Below are 19,672 nucleotides of genomic sequence, written 5' to 3' on the forward strand. Positions count from 1 at the left end.
CTTTTGCGGTTTGGTTGGGTCCTTCCTTCATTTCCCAATTCAGTTCCTCTTGACTTATTTAGTATTTGCCACCAGGTGCCCTGATGGCTAGACAGGATGGTGAGGTGGTCTGATTTTCTGCTTTAAATGAGGGAAGAACTGCTGGAGCTGGGTATAGAGAAACTCAAGTGACAGAAGGAGAGAGCTGAGGCCACTGACCATGGCTGGCTTGGCCACGTTCTGCCCATGTGTTTGTACGATCACGCTGCCTCATTGAGCCCACTTCCTCACCTATAGAGCTGACTTCGTGATACCCACCCCCGAAGCTGTTCTCCTGAATGGTCGCTCTGTGTCAAGTGCCTGTTCAGCGCCTGCCTCATGACAGGTGCTTGGCAGGTGCTCCTCACTTGGCTGGTGCACTACTTTGCTTTCTTCCTTTCCACTCAGGGTCTCCCTCCACGTCTGTTCAAGCTTGCGTGCTGGCTCCCACTTGTGGGCATAGACTGAGGCCAGCAGGAGTGAGCTGAGGGTGTGTGGCCACCACTTGCTCAGAAGATCCCTGCCTCCCAGAGGCAGGTCCCCCGACTCAGCTCTGTGTTTGGGTTCCTCACCTCTGTATCTGGCTGGATTGGCTGCAGCTGTTTTGCCTCCCCCAGGAGCAGCTTATTTTGTCTTGAATGGGCAATTTGTTTGCCTTCTCTTCTGATGTGCAGTTGTTCAGCCTTCTCTTCCCACGGAGAAAAAAAGAGCTGACTGCGTTTCCTCTCTCCCTGCTCCACAACAGACCCTTGGAAGGATTTTATTGGTGGCCTTTTCCTGGATCACTCGGGCTTGCCAGACAGGCATTGTTAAAGGGGTGGATATTGGCAGGAAAATGTGGTGCCTCCTCCTTCTCCAAGCAAAGCCAGTTCTTTTACTAAATTGGAGCTACAATCTATGCATGGATTTTTTTTTCATTTCCTTGATGATTTCCAATTGTTAAATTTTTGTACCTTTATAATATGTATAGCAGAACATCTGACCTTGGCTTGAAATCCATCAGTGTCCTGGAAGAATTTAATAGAAAGAGAAATTTAATAGGGAGAAATAACACTTTTTTGGCACCAGCTGTTCTTTGAGATGTGGTGCCTCCAAACTCCAGGGCCTTGTAGAGAGCTTAGAGGCAGGTACAAACTTGTATGTTCCTATGCAAGATGTAATCTTCACCTCCATCATCCCATTTAATCCTCACAGCAAATTGATGAGCTGGTGCTAGTGCTAACCCCATTTTCTAGAGAAGGAAAGATGAAGTTTAAGGTAAGCTGTTTGCCCCACACATGTCGTACAGTTAGGAGGAATTTGTGTGTCAGGTCTTTTACCCAGGTCTCTCACTTCAGAGGTAAGAACTGCCACCCAATACTGCCTTCCTGCAGACTGTGACAGTCTGGCCCGCTTTTAAAGCCACTGGATAAAAGAGTGTTTCATCTCTTCATTTCAATATTTAAAATGTAAAACCTCCTTCTCATGCTATTTCCCTATCTGTCCAGTTTCCCCAAAACCTTCTACCATGTAAGCAGCTAATGCCTATTATTGTAATAGCTTTTTTCTATATTCTTCTAGTTTCTTTTTGCATATGGTATAAGTGAATGCTAAAATACATTTTTACCCTGCCTTTTATATATATGATAGCATATTACACATACTTTCCAGTATCTGATTTTTTTTCTCAACAATTTATCTGGAAGAGCTCTCCATATTAGTATAAAAGCCATCCTAGTTCATTTTTACAGCTACATAATATGCCAGTGTTCCTAGGTACCATGATTTATTTAACTAGTGCTCTGTTCATAAACAGGTAATTTTTAGTCTTTTATTATTATGAACAATGCTATAGCAAATAACTTTATATATATATGCTGTTTCATGTGTGGGAGAGTGTAGTTGTAAGATAAATTCCTAGAAGTGAAATTACTGTATCAAAGAGTAAATGTATTGGTAATTTTGCAAGATATTGCAAAATTGGTCCCCACAGGTGTATAATGGCACCCATTCCTTAGAGTCTCATAAGAGTATGTTCTGTTTTTTTTTTTTTCATTAAATCATAGCTGTGTACATTAATGCAATCATGGGGTACAATGTGCTAGTTTTATATACAATTTGAAATGTTTTCATCAAACTGGTTAACACAGCCTTCATGGCATTTTCTTAGTTATTGTGTTAAGACATTTATATTCTACAAATAGTAAATTTCACATGTACCCTTGTCAGATGCACCGTAGGTGTGGTCCCATCAGTTACTCTCCCTCCACCCATTCTCCTCCTTCCCTTCCCCTCCCCTCCCTCTCCCCTTTCCCCTACTTCTTGGGCTATAATTGGGTTATAGCTTTCATAAGAAAACTATAAATTGGTTTCATAGTACTCATAGAGTATGTTAAGTAATGTTTGTATTTTTGCCAATCTGATAGATGAACAGTTTGTTTTGCTCTTTAAGTTGAAGTACAATATACATATATATCCACACACACAGTATAGCAAAGTGCACAAATCTTAAGGGTTTAGATTGATGAATTTTTACATGTGCATATACCTAAGAAAACAGCACCCAGAGCAAGATGCAGAACATTTTCAGCACCCTAGAAGGCTACGTCATGTCCCATCTCATTGAATAGTCTACCCACAGAGGTAAGCACTTTTCTGACTTCTGTTTGCAAAGATGAGGATTGCTTGTATTTGAACTTCACCTAAATGGTGTTGTATAGCATGCACTCTTCTTTTGCTTTTTTTTTGTCCATACATTGTATCTATAAGAATCATCCATGTGTGTGCTGAAGCAATCTTTTGTATTGCTCAGTAATATTCCACTATATGACTATGCCACAACTTGTTTATCCATTTAACTGTTGATGAGCATTTAGGTTGTTCCTAGTTTGGGGATTGTGTACCTTCTTATCTGGTGGCTTTAAAAGCAAGTTAGACTGTCACAGTCTGTAGGAAGGCCGCATTGGGTAGCTGTCCCTAACTCTGAAGTTAGAGGCCTGGGTAAAAAAACTGACACACAGATTCATCCTAACCATATGCGCTACGTGGGAAAACAGTTATACACCAAGAAAAATAAATGCATATGTCTACCAAAAAGCATGTAAGAATGTATACATTGTCTATTTTTTTTTCTTTGCCAATTCTAAGGCCACCTGTAAAAGTGGGATTTCTAGGTCATGTGTTTGGCATGAGTAGGTACTGTGCGATGGTTTTCCAATGTAGTTGTACTAGTTTACACGCCTGCCCCCATGGATGAGAGTTACATTTGTGCTATGCCTTTGCCAGGTATTTTTAGTCTTACTGATTTGAGCCATTCTGATGAGAGTGCAATGTGGACTCTTACTGATTTTAATTTGCATTTCTCTCATAACTAATGATGTAGAGCACCTTTTCACGTGCTTACACCACTTTAAGTCAAAGACTTAAGTGCAAAGACTAAAGAGTCTTTAAAGACTCTTTTAAACCCGTTGTTTTAAAGTAGGTTTTACCTGTTTTTCCTAATGGTTTATAGGCATCTTTTTAATCTTATGGATTCCAGACCTTTGTTGGATGCGTGTATTACCAACATCTCCAGTGCGTGGCTCATTCTTTTGCTCTCTTAATAGTGTGTTTTGAGGACTAGAAGTTCTTAAGTTTAGTAATCTCTAGCTTATCAGTTGTTCCTTTAATGGGTTGAGATATTTGTGCCCTATTTAAGACATTGGCTCTTCCTAGGTCATGAAAATATTCTCCTATGTTTTCTTTGTGAAACTTTATTATTTTACTTTTTATAATTAGGGCTAAAATCCATCTCAGATTAGCTTGTGTAAAAACATTGGTTCAGTGTCATTTATTGAAAAGTTCATTCTTTCCCCCCTGAATTGTAGAGACTTTTGTTACAAATCAAGGGACTGCATGCACGTATGAGTGTGCCTTTGGATCCTCTTTTTTCATTAGTTTGTTTTTCTGTTCGTATGCAAGTACTACATCATCAAATTTGCTATATGGTCTGAATGTTTATGTACCCCCAAATTTCATAAGTTGAATTTTAATCTCCAATATGGTAATATTTTATTTATTTTTATTTTTTTCTTCCAATATGTATTTTATTTACACTTAATGGCACATCTCAATTCAGACCAGCCACATTTCAAATGCTCAGTAGTTAAGTATGGTAGAGTATAGTACAGCTAGTAAATATAGTATTGGACAGTGCTGTTCTGAGCCTCCATTTCCTTATTTGTGAAATAAGGGTAAAAAGAGGAGAAATCACAGGAAGCTTGTGAGAGTTCAGGTCAAGTACTAACCCTCCACCTTGGACATCTGGGCGTGCAATTGTAATATTTTATTTTTATTTTTTTTGAGGCAGAGTCTCAAGCTGTCACCCTGGGTAGAGTGCTATGGCGTCACAGCTCACAGCAACCTTAAACTCTTGTTCTTAAGCAGTCCTCTTGCCTCAGCCTTGTGAGTACAGGTGCCTATCACAATGCCCGGGTATTTTTTTTTTGTTATTGCAACTGTCATTGTTGTTTTTAGGTGGCCTGGCCGCATTTGAACCTGCCAGCCTTGGCGTATGTGGCTGGCGCCATACACACTGAGCTATGGGTGCTGCCTAGCTACACTAAATTTATAAAACAAATTTTTCTTTCTTCAATAATAAATTAACCTAAGCTTTTACTGTAACATTTTACTTTGTAAACCTTTAAACTTAAAAATTTTTGCACTTATTGACTCTTTTGTAATAACACTTAGCTTAAAAGGCAAACATGTTATTCAGCTATACAAAATATTTTATTTTTTGTGTCGTTATCCTCTAAGCTTTTTTCTATTATTAAAATTTTTATTTCTTTAAACTCTTTAAACTTTTTTTTAAAAAACTAAGGCACAAACTTAGCCTAGGCCTAAAAAGGTCAGGACCCTCAATATCACTATTTCCACCTCCACATCTTGCCCCATTGGAAGATCTTCAGAGGCAGCAACATGCATGGGACTGTCTTTTCCCATGATAACAATGCCTTTTTCTGGAATACCTCCTGAACAACCTGCTTGAAACTATTTTAGAATTAATTTTTGTTTTAATAAGTAGAAGGAGTATACTCTAAAATCAAGATATAAAGTATAGAGAGTATAGCAAATACATAAACCAATAACAAGTGAATGGTGTGTTATGTTACACACTACAGCTACAACTTTACTAGGTGATAGGAATTTTTCAACTCCATTTTAATCATATGAGACCACCATTGCATATGTAGTCTGTCATTGACTAAAACGTTGTTATCTGTACACAAATGCACTTTTCTGGCTTTATCTTTTGCATCTAAATCAATCATCTGATCTATTTAGAATTTATCCTGGTATAAGATGTCAGGTGTGGATTCAACTTCATTATTTTTCCAGATGGTTGTTGATTGTCTCAAAACTGTTGAATCCTTTGGCTGCTTTCCTGGGTCCCATTGCTGCCAGAGCAGCCCTAAGACATACAGACAGACAGGCAGCATCATACCCCAAATCGCACAACTAGTCAGTGACAGAACTGGGACTAGAACTCAGCTCTGGCTCCTGCTGCTCACGCAGGAGCCAATGCCTGGTTCTCAAAGAGCTTTCTCAAGTTGCTCACCTGAGCTGTTTGCCAGGCAGAGAGGGACAGCAAAGGCAGAGAGGACTCTTTCAGTTCTCTTGATTCCCAGTGCTCTGGCCTCTGGCATTGATACAGTCATCATCACTACTTTACTTATATGCCTGGGGTCCTGTGTTTTTCTCTCCACCAGGCCAGAAACATGATAAAATCTTTTGAATTTGAGAAATGTTTTTATAAAATCTTGGTTGTCATTCACGTCACATTTCTGCCAAGTCACGCGTTTTCAAGGCGTAGCCTTACATCCCAGGGTGTATCTTATTAGTTCCTAATAAAGGTAGACTTTTTCACTATTATTGCTAAAGATGCAATGTTTGTATCACTCCTCATTTCTATATGATGACACAAGGTGAGGGGGCTAGGATGTCAAAGAGGCTCACATCCTTGCTAAATTACTCACTTTCTCGTGCTAGTCTTTTTAAGCGTGAGATTGACCTCTGTTTTAGCACAATGTTCTGGTCATTTAGCACAATGACCCTGAAAGGTCAGGGTTCCTTACAGTAGTGGAAACTAATTGTGACCCACTGCTGTTATTTACAAATACTAAAGGGGCTTAAGGCCTTGCAAAAGTAAATCTGACTAAAGTGAACTTAAGGTGAAAAACAGAGTGAAAGGAAAGTAGAGACAGCCTTCTGCAGTATAAGGGCTGAGTCCTCGTCCCAGCTGTGTCTGCCACTAACTCTCTGTGTGATCCTAGGCAGTTACTATCCCTCCCTGGCCTTAGAATCCCAATCTGGGAAGTGTGGGAGTTTGGACCTGACAATTTCTAAAGTGTTTTACACTTCTTAGAGTCTGTCTTCATGTCCACAAACTGTGTTAAACATATTAATAAAACATCTTAATAGACTCAAACTGCCTACATTTGCTTTGCGTGCAGAAGGTATGTTACATGTTTGTTAAATACTCAATGAATGTTAATACAGTATTTTCCTCATTTCCGGCCTTTGGTTTACTAATGGCCAATGATGTTCTGTGTAGCATTCTGGTTGCTGTGAAGGAATACAGTGAATGGTTATGCCCCCAGGGCTCACATTTAATGGTAAAGAGAGCTATGTATTAAGTCTGGGGCATAGAATACACCTAAATATTGAATGAATGAGTGAATACAAAGCAGGTAATGAAAAGAATTATTGGAAAGTGTGAAGAAGAAATGATTAAGTTTGGAAATCCTCATGGCAGATGTGGCTTCTGAGTGGAGGAAGGGTAAAGAGCAGTGGGGGAATGAAGGCTCTAAAGCATGGATCGTGGTTGAGCAGCAGGTGGTTGACCTACAACACAGCTTAGGGCTGGGTCTCCAAGGGCATTGACTTGATTGTCTCTGGAGTCATGGTGAGTTATTTAGGAAGCCACTTCAGAATCTGACAATTGTAGAAGCACTTAAAACTTTTTTCTTTAAAGGATAATGCTTTTCTACAGAGTAAAAATGAAGAGACAGTAGTTGAATACTAAGCCCTGGCACTGTTCTGAACACTTCGCTTATATCATCTCATTTAGTTGTCACCATGCAAGGTAAAAAGTAGACAGATAAAAATTGTCCCCATTTTCCAGATAGAAGAATGGAGACTCAAAGAGCTGGAGTCCAGAATTTGATTATCATCTCTGGGCTTCAAGGTCTGCATTTCCCTTCATGTGCTGCTTCCTACCTGCAGTTATTTTGCATATTGAGCAGCATAAACTGAGTTTTTAATATGCGTATGAGTTTGGAAGACAGGAAAGAACAACAGTAGAGCTAGCATTACAGATAGTACTTATCTGGGGGGCAGAGGTCAGCCTCTAGTCCTCTGTCTGCCCTCAAAGCAATAGCACTTAGGGGACAAGCAGGCAGGTCCTTGAGTCTGTTCTGTCCTTTCTTAGAAGCAAGCATCCCGAGCCTGGGCGGCCCCTAGTCTCACAGTCTGGCCTCTAGGCACCTCCTCTGTACCACCGTGACTGCTGTTCCTGCTGCTCTTGCCTCTGTGGGATTCTCTGTTCCTCCGAGGTGCACCTGCAGCCCTTAAATACAGAACAACAGTGATTATTCATTCAAAAATATTCTCACTGGGCAGTGCTTTAGCAGCATTCTGTTTGCCAATTTGGACGTTCAGGAATTCATTCATTCATTAAGAGCCTGAAGCTGACCGGGGTCTGGGCCAAAAGACCTGAGTGCTAGACAAACTGCTGTCAATTTTCCTTCTACAGTAGTAGAACGGCAGCCCACTTTCCTTCTCTATGCCCATTTTTCTTTATGGAATTAATAGGAGAACTATGTAAAATAATCTTCCAGCTCTCACACTTTCTGAGTTATGTTTTGTTCATCCATAAATTCATACCTTTACCCTAACATTGAGGTAGGGGAATGCTTCTCAGATGAGATGGTGTTTGGGGTGAGTCTTAAAGGATGAGTAGGAGGAAGAGAAAGGCATTCCAGGGAGTAGGATCAACATGAACAAAAGCAAGAAGGCATGGCAAATTGGGGAAAATGATGGCACAGGGAAGGGAGCAGAACAGTGGGAGGCAAGGCTGCAGAGATGCCTGTAGCCAGGTTGTAGAGGCCTTTAATGTCAGGCCGAGGAGTTGGCACCTCACCCTGTGAGGTAATGGTGTAGGAAAAGCTTTAAAGCAGAGGAATAACTTAATTTGATCTATTTTTAGAAGCTAGTGGCTATTCAACAGAGGACTCTGGAAGAAATGGCAGTGGATTAAATATTGTGGCTTTATAAGATATTAATTTGGTAAATTCGTGCTCTTCAGCTAAGACAAGAAAGATGCTGCTGACCTTACGACCCTCAGAACACTGGATGTCATGATTTACAGTCTTATTGTGGCTCCAGAATCCCCAACAGACTCTTTGGCCCAGATTCTTTGGCAGGTGGGGACACATCAGGTAGGGACACATTTCATTCATTCATTCATTCATTCATTCTTTCATTAAGCTGCCCCATCTGAGCACAAACTATGGGCCATGCAAGGGGTGGTGACCCAAAGGGAAAGTGCACAGAAAAGCTCTGCCCTCCTGGTGCCCCAGCACGGCGGGGGATGGAGGATGGGGCACATACTCTCAAGAACCTTTACTTACAATTCCAGGTCCAGCCTAAGGTCAGTCCCTCCATCTTCCCACAGTAGCCAAGCCAACTGGCTGACTTGCTCAGGATGCTCCATGGCATAACCCTGGTGTGGCACACATGCATATGTTGGGAGCCCATGATGTGTGATTGTTTCCCAGTGTATAAGACACTCATCACCTCTATCACCTCTGTTCAGTCTCACGGTAACTCTGAAGTTCTCTGGGAAAGTACAATCCCTAGTGTACAAATGAGGAAACAGAACTCAGAAGGGTTGCATGACTTGCCCAGGGCAGGATAATACAATGTAAGGGGCAAGCAGGCTTGGAGTTAGGAAGTCATGGGTTCCATTCTCAGCTGTGCTGCTTAGTGTCTGTGTGACCATGGGCAAGATTCCCACCCTCTCTGAACTTTGGGTTTCTCATCTCTGAAAACTGAGATAATAATAGCTTCTATAAGTGCTTGTCATTGGAGCAAATTTTGTGGTTTATGGAAAAGCTCTTGGCACAGAGTAGGTGCTTAGAATGTCCGTTTGTTTCTTTTGACTCACTCCAGTGCTCTGTCTGCTGTTTCTTCTTGCTTCCCAAATGATCCCCTTTGTCATCTCTCTTGCTTCTCTATTCTTAATGCCAGACGTATATTAATGGAAATAGTCTTCCTGTGCACACAGCACAAAGCTCGGCTCTGTGGAGTGGCGAGAGGACACAGTAAATGGCCCGTGCCCTTACTTTGCTTACTGCCTGATTACCATGTGTGTTGGGTGAGGAGTGTCTGGTCTTCCCCCTTGCAAAAGAGTCAAGCTGATCTGACTACCAAGTGTAGTACTGATGAGCTCTTCCCGTCAGGTGCCGGGCTAAGCTCTTCCACACATTCTTGCATATGCTGTGTACATATGTACATTACATACACTCACGTACGCTATAACATGTTTTACAGATGAAACAAGTGAGGAAAGTTAAGCATCTTATCTTAAGATCTTACAACTACTGTTTGATGGGACTAGGATTTGAACTGGGTTATCTGACTCTGGAGCATACGCTTTTAAAATTAGATTATTTTTGTTTCTTTTTTTTTTTTTTTTTATTGTTGGGGATTCATTGAGGGTACAATAAGCCAGGTTACACTGATTGCATTTGTTAGGTAAAGTCCCTCTTGCAATCAAGTCTTGCCCCCAGAAGGTGTGGTACACACCAAGGCCCCACCCCACTCCCTCCTTCACTCTCTCTGCTTTTCCTCCCCCCCCATAACCTTAATTGTCATTAATTGTCCTCATATCAAAATTGAGTACATAGGATTCATGCTTCTTCATTCTTGTGAAGCTTTACCAAGAATAATGTCTTCCACTTCCATCCAGGTTAATATGAAGGATGTGAAGTCTCTGTTTTTTTTAATAGCTGAACAGTATTCCATGGTGTACATATACCACAGCTTGTTTTTTTTTTTTTTTTTTTTTTTGTAGAGACAGAGTCTCACTTTATGGCCCTCGGTAGAATGCCGTGGCCTCACACAGCTCACAGCAACCTCCAACTCCTGGCTTAAGCGATTCTCTTGCCTCAGCCTCCCGAGTAGCTGGGACTACAGGCGCCCGCCACAACGCCTGGCTATTTTTTGGTTGCAGTTTGGCCGGGGCCGGGTTTGAACCTGTCACCCTTGGTATATGGAGCCGGCGCCTTACCGACTGAGCCACAGGCGCCGCCCCTAGACACAGCTTGTTAATCCATTCCTGGGTTGGTGGGCATTTAGGCTGTTTCCACATTTTGGCGATTGTAAATTGAGCTGCAATAAACAGTCTAGTACAAGTGTCCTTATGACAAAAGGATTTTTTTCCTTTTGGGTAGATGCCCAGTAATGGGATTGCAGGATCAAATGGGAGGTCTAGCTTGAGTGCTTTGAGGTTTCTCCATACTTCCTTCCAGAAAGGTTGTACTAGTTTGCAGTCCCACCAGCAATGTAAAAGTGTTCCCTTCTCTCCACATCCACGCCAGTACATGCAGTTTTGAGATTTTGTGATCTGGACCATTCTCGCTGGGATTAGATGGTATCTCAGGGTGGTTTCGATTTGCATTTCTCTAATATACAGGGATGATGAACATTTTTTCATATATTTGTTAGCCATTCGTCTGTCATCTTTAGAGAAAGTTCTATTCATGTCTCTTGCCCATTGATATATGGGATTGTTGGCTTTTTTCATGTGGATTAATTTGAGTTCTCTATAGGTCCTAGTTATCAAGCTTTTGTCTGATTGAAAATATGCAAATATCCTTTCCCATTGTGTAGGCTGTCAGTTTGCTTTGGTTGTTGTCTCCTTAGCTGTATAGAAGCTTTTCAGTTCAATAAAGTCCCATTTGTTTATTGTTGTTGTTGCAATTGCCACGGCAGTCTTCTTCATGAAGTCTTTCCCCAGGCCAATATCTTCCAGTGTTTTTCCTATGCTTTCTTTGAGAATTTTTATTGTTTCATGCCTTAAATTTAAGTCTGTTACCCATCCTGAATCAATTTTTGTGAGTGTGGAAAGGTATGGGTCCAGTTTCAGTCTTTTATATGTGGATATCCAGTTCTCCCAACACCATTTATTGAATAGGGAGTCTTTCCCCCAAGGTATGTTCTTGTTTGGTTTATCGAAGATTAGGTGGTTATAAGATGTTAGTTACATTTCTTGGTTTTCTATTCGATTCCAAGTGTCTATGTCTCTGTTTTTGTGCCAGTACCATGCTATCTTGACCACTATGGCTTTGTAGGACAGCCAAAAATCTGGTATGCTGATGCTCCCAGCTTTATTTTTATTACTAAGAACTGCCTTAGCTATACGGGGTTTTCTCTGGTTCCATACAAAATGCAGAATCATTTTTTCCAAATCTTGAAGTACGATGTTGGTATTTTAATAGGAATGGCATTGAATAGGTAGATTGCTTTGGGAAGTGTAGACATTTTAACAATGTTGATTCTTCCCATCTATGATCATGGTATGTTCTTCTATTTGTTAATATCCTCTGCTATTTCCTTTCTGAGGATTTCATAATTTTCTTTGTAGAGGTCCTTCACCTCCTTCGTTAGGTATATTCCTAGGTATTTCATTTTCTTTGAAACTATGGTGAAGGGAGTTGTGTCCTGAATTAGCTTCTCATCTTGACTGTTATTGGCGTATACAGGCTACTGACTTGTGGACATTGATTTTATATCCTGAGACATTACTGTATGTTTTGATGACTTCTAGGAGTCTTGTGGTTGAGTCTTCGGGATTCTCTAAGTGTAAGGTCATGTAGTCAGCATAGAGGGAGAGTTTGGCCTCCTCTGCTCCCATTTGGATTCCTTTTATTTCCTTGTCTTGTCTAATTGTATTGGCTAGAACTTCCAGCACTATGTTGAATAGTAAAGGTGACAGAGGACAACCTTGTCTGGTTCCAGTTCTAAGAGGAAAAACTTTCAGTTTTACTCCATTCAGTAAAGTATTAGCTGTGGGTTTGTCATAGATAGCTTCAATCAGTTTTAGAAATGTGCCACCTATGCCTATACTCTTCAGTGTTCTAATTAGAAAATGATGCTGGATTTTATCAAATGCTTTTTCTGCATCTATTGAGAGGATCATATGATCTTTATTTTTGCCTCTGTTAATATGGTGGATAATGTTTATGGACTTGCATATGTTAAACCAGCCTTGCATCCCTGGGATGAAACCTACTTAATTATGAGGTATGACTTTTTTGATGATAAACTGTAATCTAATGGCTAGGATTTTGTTGAGAATTTTTGCATCTATATTCATGAGTGAGATTGGTCTGAAATTCTCCTTTTTGTTTGGGTCTTTTCCTGGTTTTGGTATCAGGGTGATGTTTGCTTCACAGAATGTGTTGGGGAAGATTCCTTCTTTCTCAATGTTTTGTAATAATTTCTACAATATAGGAATAAGCTCTTTCTTGAAGGTTTGATAGAATTCTGGACCAGGGCATTTTTTGGTTGGAAGCTTTTTTATTGTTTCTTTGATCTCAGTGCTTGAAATTGTTCTGTTCAGGAGCTTTATTTCTTCCTGGCTAAGTCTAGGGAGAGGGTGTGATTCCAAATATTGATCCATTTCCTTCACATTGTCAAATTTCTGGGCATAGAGTTTCTGGTAGTATTCAGAGATGATCTCTTGTATCTCTGTGGGATCAGTTGTTATTTCCCCTTTATCATTTCTGATTGAGGTCACTAGAGACTTTTACTTTACTATTTCTCGTTAGTGTGGCCAATGGTTTATCTATTTTATTTATTTTTTCAAAAAACCAACTCCTTGTTTCATTAATTTCTGAATGATTCTTGTTTTCAATTTCATTGATCTCTGATTTGATTTTGGATATTTCTTTTCTTCCACTGAGTTTAGGCTTAGATCTTTCTTCTTTTTCCAATTCCATAAGATGGCTTGTGAGTTTGTTGATGCGCTGTCTTTCTGTTTTTCGAATGTAGGCATCTAAAGCGATAAATTTTCCTCTCAAAACTGCTTTTGCGGTATCCCACAGGTTTTGGTAGCTTGTGTCTTCATTGTTGTTATGCTCAAGGAAGTTAATAATTTCCTGTTTTACTTCTTCCTGTACCCATCTGTTATTCAACAGAAGATTGTTTAATTTCCATGCCTTTGTGTGGGGTCGAACGTTTTTGTTAGAGTTAAGTTCCACCTTTAGTGCCTTATTGTCTGAGAAGATACAAGGTAAAATTTCAATTCTTTTGATTCTGTTGATATTTGTTTTGTGTCCCAGGATATGATCAATTTTGGAGAATGTTCCATGGGGTGATGAGAAGAATGTATATTCTTTATCTTTGGGATGGAGTGTTCTATATGCGTCTATCAAGGACAGTTGTTCTAGGGTCTCATTTAAATCTCTTATATCTTTGTTTAATTTTTGTTTAGAGGATCTGTCCAGCTCTGTAAGAGGAGTGTTAATGTCCCTTGTTAATTACGGTATTATCGGAGATCATATTCCTCAGACTGAGTAAGGTCTGTTTCAAGAATCTGGGAGGATTTAAATTGGGTGCATAAATATTTAGAATTGAAACATTTTCTGGTTGTATTTTTCCCTTGACCAATATAAAGTGACCATATTTTGTCTTTTTTGACTTCAGTTGCTTTAAATCCACATGTATCCGAAAATAAGATTGCAACTCCTCTTTTCTTTTGAATTCCATTTGGCTGAAAAATTGTCTTCCAACCCTTGACTCGGAGTTTTAATTTGTCTTTTGAAGCCAGTTGTGTTTCTTGCAGACAGCAAATGAGTGGCTTGTGTTTTTTAATCCAGTCAGCCAATCTGTGTCTCTTCAGTGGGGAATTCAAGCCATTAACATTTATTGAGATAATTGATAAGTGTGGTAGTGTTCTATTCATCTTATTTTGTGAGAGTCCATTGTTTAGTTTTATCTTTTGCATCAGTGTGGAGGTTAGGTTCTGTTCTTTAATTTCTGAGTTCTTACATTGCTGCTGATCCATTGTGATGGTCAGTGTGTAGAACAGGTTGAAGTATTTCCTGTAGAGCTGGTCTTGTTGTGGCGAATTTCCTCAATGTTTGTATATAAGAAAATCCTGCTTAGCTTAGCAGAATACAGAATTCTGAGCTGGAAATTGTTCTGTTTAAGTAGATTAAAGGTAGATGACCATTGTCTTCTTGCTTGGAAAGTTTCATTAGAGAAGTCTGCAGTCGCTTGATGGATTTGCCCCTGTAGGTCAACTGGCGCTTACTCCTGGCAGCTTGCAGAATCTTTTCTTTTGTCTTGACTTTGGACAGGTTCATCACAATGTGTCTTGGAGAAGCTCGGTTAGAGTTGAGGCGACCTGGGGTCCGATATCCCTCTGAAAGCAGTGTGTCAGAATCTTTGGTGATATTTGGGAAATTTTCTTTTATAATATTCTCTAGTATGGCTTCCATTCCTCTGGGGCATTCTTCTTCCCCTTCTGGAATTCCTATAACTCGTATGTTGGAACGCTTCATAAAGTCCCATAATTCTGACAGTGAACGTTCTGCTTTCTCTCTCTTCTTTTCTGCCTCTTTTACTATCTGAGTTATCTCAAGAACTTTGTCCTCTACCTCTGACATTCTTTCTTTTGCATGGTCTAACCTGTTGCTGATAGTTTCCATTGCATCTTTAAGTTCCCTAATTGTTTCAGTTCCTTCAGCTCTGCTATGTACTTTCTATAGTCTTCATATCATTCATCTCTTATTTGATTCTTGTTTTGGATTTTTTTTTTGGTTATTTTCCACTTTATCAGCAGTTTCCTTCATTGTTTCCATCATTTCCTTCATTGTTTTCATCATGTGTATTCTAAATTCCCTTCCTGTCATTTCTAACATTTCTGCATAGGTGGAATCCTCTGCAGTAGCGACCTTATGGTCCCTTGGAGGGGTTGCTCTGAACTGGTTCTTCATGTTGCCTGGAGTTTTCTGCTGATTCTTCCTCATGAGTGATTTCTTTTATCTGTGTCATTGCCTTAATTTTCCTTTCACTTCCTCTTGCTCATTCCCGTGCCTTTGGACTAAGGTTTCGATGAGTCCTTTTGGTACAGTACCAGAAGGATGAGAAGATTGAAGAGCAAGAAGGGACGAAAGAAAGAATGAAAAGAAAATAGAGAAAGGAGAGGGAGTGGGTAAAAGGGAATACTGACAAAAAGAAGAGAGGCACAGAAAGAGGGAAACAGAGCAATATAGGTATACAGTAGGGTACTTTGACACAACCTTAAAAATACCCCAACCCCTGGGGGTGCCCAGTTGGGTTGTTCCCTTGAGGTCAGCAGCTCTTTGCTAACCTGATCAGATACAGTACCCCACCTCCACCAAATAGAGAGGAAAGACAAAAATGCTATGAATCAAACCAAAACAAGCAAACAGAAAACTTTGCAGGATAAAATTGGGTGAAAAACCAAATAATAGTGGTAAAAACACTAGCAAAAATGAAGTTCTTGTTATTGAAAAAGGCAGCAATTGTAGTTAAACTAGAAAAATGGAGAAAGAAAAAATAAAAGAAAAAATCTGTATGGAAAAGGTTGAAATTAAAAAACAAAACAACAACAACAACATAACAAATAAACAAAAAACAACCAAAAACAAAGCAGTATATATATCTTGTTGAATATTGTCTGGGCAACAGGTGGTCTTCTGGGAAATTAGAGATGAGATGTTAATGAGATGTTAATCACAATGCTAATACGTCTGGAGGCCTCCGCTGATTTCTCAAATCCCACAGGGTAGACACCCTAAATATCTCTTCTGCCCTTTTAAAAGCCACTTTAAACTTCTTTTTTTTTTATTGTTGGGGATTCATTGAGGGTACAATAAGCCAGGTTACACTGATTGCAATTGTTAAGTAAAGTCCCTCTTGCAATCATGTCTTGCCCCCATAAAGTGTGACACACTCCAAGGCCCCACCCATCTCCCTCTTTCTGTTTCCCCCCCCATAACCATAATTGTCATTAATTGTAAAAGCCACTTTAAACTTCTATACTTGGTAAGCAGAATCTTTCCCAGGAAAGTGCTTGTCGCTGGGATCACTTCTGAAGTAGCTATCCACTTAACCAGTGTGCCAAATCCGGTCTCACTCTGCTCCTGAGGGTTAGGGCTGCAAGGTGGCTTAGTCCCCACCTTTTAGGCTGTTCAGTCACTAAGTTACTAGTTCCCACCCGATCCTTGCTGTGACCCTGAGGGCAGAGCTTGCCGGGACAGTTCTCTCACAATGGCTCCCTGCAGCCTGTAGCCAAACACTATTAGCTCCGTGTGGCTCAGCGGCTCAGTCTGGGGCCCTAGACAATGCCCAAAGTTCTCCACACTCCTGCTCAAGCTCTCCCCAAGGCAGTTCAATTAAGTGCCAAGTCCAAAAAGACCAAAACAGTTAACAGGTAAGGCCTTTCTGGTTTGCAGTCTCGCTGCTACTGTACTTACAGCTGCTGGCGGGATTAGGCCAATCGAACACATGCGACCACTTGCCAGTTTTCCACTGTTTTTGTCCTCATCTTGGGGTCCAGAAGTCTCTCACTGACTCCCTGTATCCTCAAAGGGATGATTATAGGCAGATCCCACCAGCCAGAGATGCCTGGAGTCTTATCTCCCCAGCCTCACTGCCCAGATGCAGGGAAGCTGTTACTCGGCCACCATCTTGCTCTCTATCCCTCTATTTTTGTTTCTTATAGAATAGTATTTGTACATAGTTAAAAAGTAAAAAACAAATATGAAAGGCTTAGTAATGGCAGTTTCTGTCTCACCTTTTCCCATTCCCTGGTCCCATTCCCAGAGCCATTTTGAATTATTTTTGGATGTCTACCTCTATATTTCTGAACCAACTGTTGATTTTGAAGAAAATAAATTTTATGTATTCCTTTCTTAATATAAATAAAAATTTAATTGCCTTACACCACCACCTCCATTTCCCCTCTCTCCATCTTCCCATCTATGGTTAAATCCTCAGTTCATTATTGTGAGCAGTGTAAATAATGTGCACCAAGCAGTGCTACCATGGTATAGTTCCTATGCTGTACTTTTTCTTTCCCTAGAGTTAACATTACCTGTTTTTCCTCCCTTTCTTTGATTGTGTACTAATCACCAGTTGTTCCCAAATGCCCCCCAAATATCTGTAGAACACCTCTTTATAATCTTTTAAACATGGTCAAATATATCCACTCTTCAGCCGTCTCCCCCCTGATCTCTCTGCAGCTCGCTCTTCTTCCCAGTCTGAAATGGTTACTCCAGGCCTTCACTGTGTGGCAGCCATTACCTTCTGTTTCCCACTCTTCTGTGTTAAATCTCTCTTCTCTGTCTTCCTTCTTTAGATGAGTTTCATTTTGGTGGAACACATGTTCCTGAGAAACAGTAATTATAGATAAATTTTTTGTTTCCTTGAATTTCTGACAATATATTTACTCTGTTTTCATACTTGATTGACAGTTTACTCTGTGTGGGATTCTAGGGTAGAAATCCTTTCATTCTGATTTTTATAAACATTTTCCCATTGTCCTCTAGCTTCTAATATTACTATTAAGATCTGTTGCTTTTTAAAAATCATCTTCTTAAGTGACTAGTTTTGTTTTTTTTAATTTGAAACTTTTAGGAATTTCTCTTTAAATTTAGCATTTTGAAACTTTATCATTATGTACCCTGCTGTATGTTTTTTTTTTTTCTTTTTTTTCTTTTAGACAGCTTGTAGCTCACGGCAACCTCACTCTTGGGCTCAAGGGATTCTCCTGCCTCAGCCTCCCGAGTGTCTGGGATTACAGGCACTTGCTGCAATTCCTGGCTTGTTTTTTATTTTTTTTTAGTAGTGATGGGGTCTTGCTCAGGCTGGTCTCAAACTCCTGAGCCTAAGGGATCTACCTGCCTCAGCCTCCCAGAGTGCTAGGATTACAGCCCTGCGCCACCACACCTGGCTGTGTGTCTTCTTTTATTCATTTTTCTCATATGTATTGAGCCCTCTTAGTCCAGAGGCTTATGCCCATTAATTCTGCAAAATTTTTCTTGAAAAAAATTTTAAGGTGGGCACAATGGCTGTCACCTGTAATCCTAGCACTCTGGGAGGCCAAGGCGGGAGAATCCCTTGAGGTCAGAGGTTCATGATCAGCCTGAGCTACAACGAGATCTAGTATCTACTAAAAATAGAAAAATTAGCTGAGTATTTTGGCAGGCGTCTGTAGTCCTGGCAGCTTGGGAGGCTGAGGCAGGAGAGTTGCTTGAGCCCAGGAGTTTGAGTTTGCTGTGAGCTAGACTGACGACATGGTACTTTAGCCCAGTGTCTGAGTGGGACTCCATCTTAGGAAAAAAAAATTAAATATTTTTTCCTTATTTTTCTTTCTTCTCTTTTTTCTGGGACTTCTGTTAGATATGTTGAACCTCTTCAACTTATTTTCTAATTTCCTCATCTTTTCTTTCCTTGTAGTCGTGTTTACTTTTCTTATTTTCTGAGATTTTTTTTTTTATTTGCCCTTCCAACCTTTCTTATGGAATTTTTATTTGGCTATGATTTTTAATTCCCAGTGGCTCTTTCTTATTCTTTAATCCACTAAAAATGTTTCCTGTTCTTTTTTATATTGCCATATCATCTTCCATTCTTCTATAGATATGAATTGTAGAGTTTTAAAAAAATGTTTTCTTTTATTCTCCTGCCTGATTTCACTTTCTTCCAGTTTTTTCTTTTCCATTTCTTTTGGGTTCTGCCTTTTATGTTGGAGACGGTGCAGATGTTTTTTTATTTGCCCTCTGGATTCACTCTCCACCCTTTTCTACCCTGCTGCATACCCCTAGGGAAGATGACCCCTCTGTGGTCTGTATCAACAGGTACCCTTGCCCTCTGGCTTCTGGGTCTGGTTCCTGAGAGGTGTAGCAGGAGATCTGAGGATCTAAGGAGAGTGGGGTCAGGGTATTTGTTCTCCTCGCTCCCTCCATGCTTGGTTGCCATAGCTGCATTCCTTTGTCAGGGACTCCAGTCAAGCATCTCTCTCTGTAACTGGACCCTCTCCGGGTCTGATAATTGCTCCCTTCTCTTCTTCAGGCTTAGAGGTGGCAGAGCTCTCATTTTAACTACCCTGTTTCCCCAAAAATAAGACAGTGTCTTATTTTAAGGTGTGCTCCCAAAGATGCGCTAGGTCTTATTTTCAGGGGACGTCTTATCTTTCCTGTAAGTAGGTCTTATTTTCGGAGGATGTCTTATTTTCGGGGAAACAGGGTAGTAGCCCTGAGATACTAAACATTGTCCGTACCTCTGTAAATGGTTCTGTGTTAAACTCTCCTCTGCCGCCCAGTTTGAAGTATTATCTGTTTTCTGTATTTATGTGGAAAAGTGAGACTCTGTGTGCATGGAAGAGTCTTGTTAATTGAGTCTTTATATCAACAGTAAAGTAGGCATTATTATTATGTCCATTGCACAGATGGGGAAACTAAGACACAGAGAGGGTGAGTAACTTGCTCAAGAAGGAGAACATTTTCCTGGGCACTCTGTAAGGGTGGGCTATCCACAGAGGTGGATTCATAATTAGTGAGTGATATTTTCCCAAATTATTCAGTAACAGATGCAAAAG

The 19,672-nt window shown here is 40.2% G+C and overlaps 1 protein-coding gene across 8 annotated transcripts in view; it reads left to right on the forward strand.

Annotated features, from left to right (window-relative positions):
* The window catches only part of SERGEF (secretion regulating guanine nucleotide exchange factor), a 261,804-nt gene that overhangs the window by 164,668 nt on the left and 77,464 nt on the right, over positions 1–19,672 (forward strand). Inside the window, exon 11 of one of the 8 annotated variants that reach the window (XM_053561638.1) lies at positions 8,246–8,325. The exons of the other annotated variants lie outside the window; for them this stretch is intronic. Within the exon in view, the coding sequence (XP_053417613.1) occupies positions 8,246–8,313 (68 nt within the window). The 3' untranslated portion in view covers positions 8,314–8,325. The remainder of the gene's footprint in view (positions 1–8,245; positions 8,326–19,672) is intronic. 8 annotated transcript variants of the gene reach the window in all.

This window comes from Nycticebus coucang, chromosome 14 (assembly GCF_027406575.1).
Source record: "Nycticebus coucang isolate mNycCou1 chromosome 14, mNycCou1.pri, whole genome shotgun sequence".
In the NCBI taxonomy this organism is placed as follows: domain Eukaryota; kingdom Metazoa; phylum Chordata; class Mammalia; order Primates; family Lorisidae; genus Nycticebus; species Nycticebus coucang.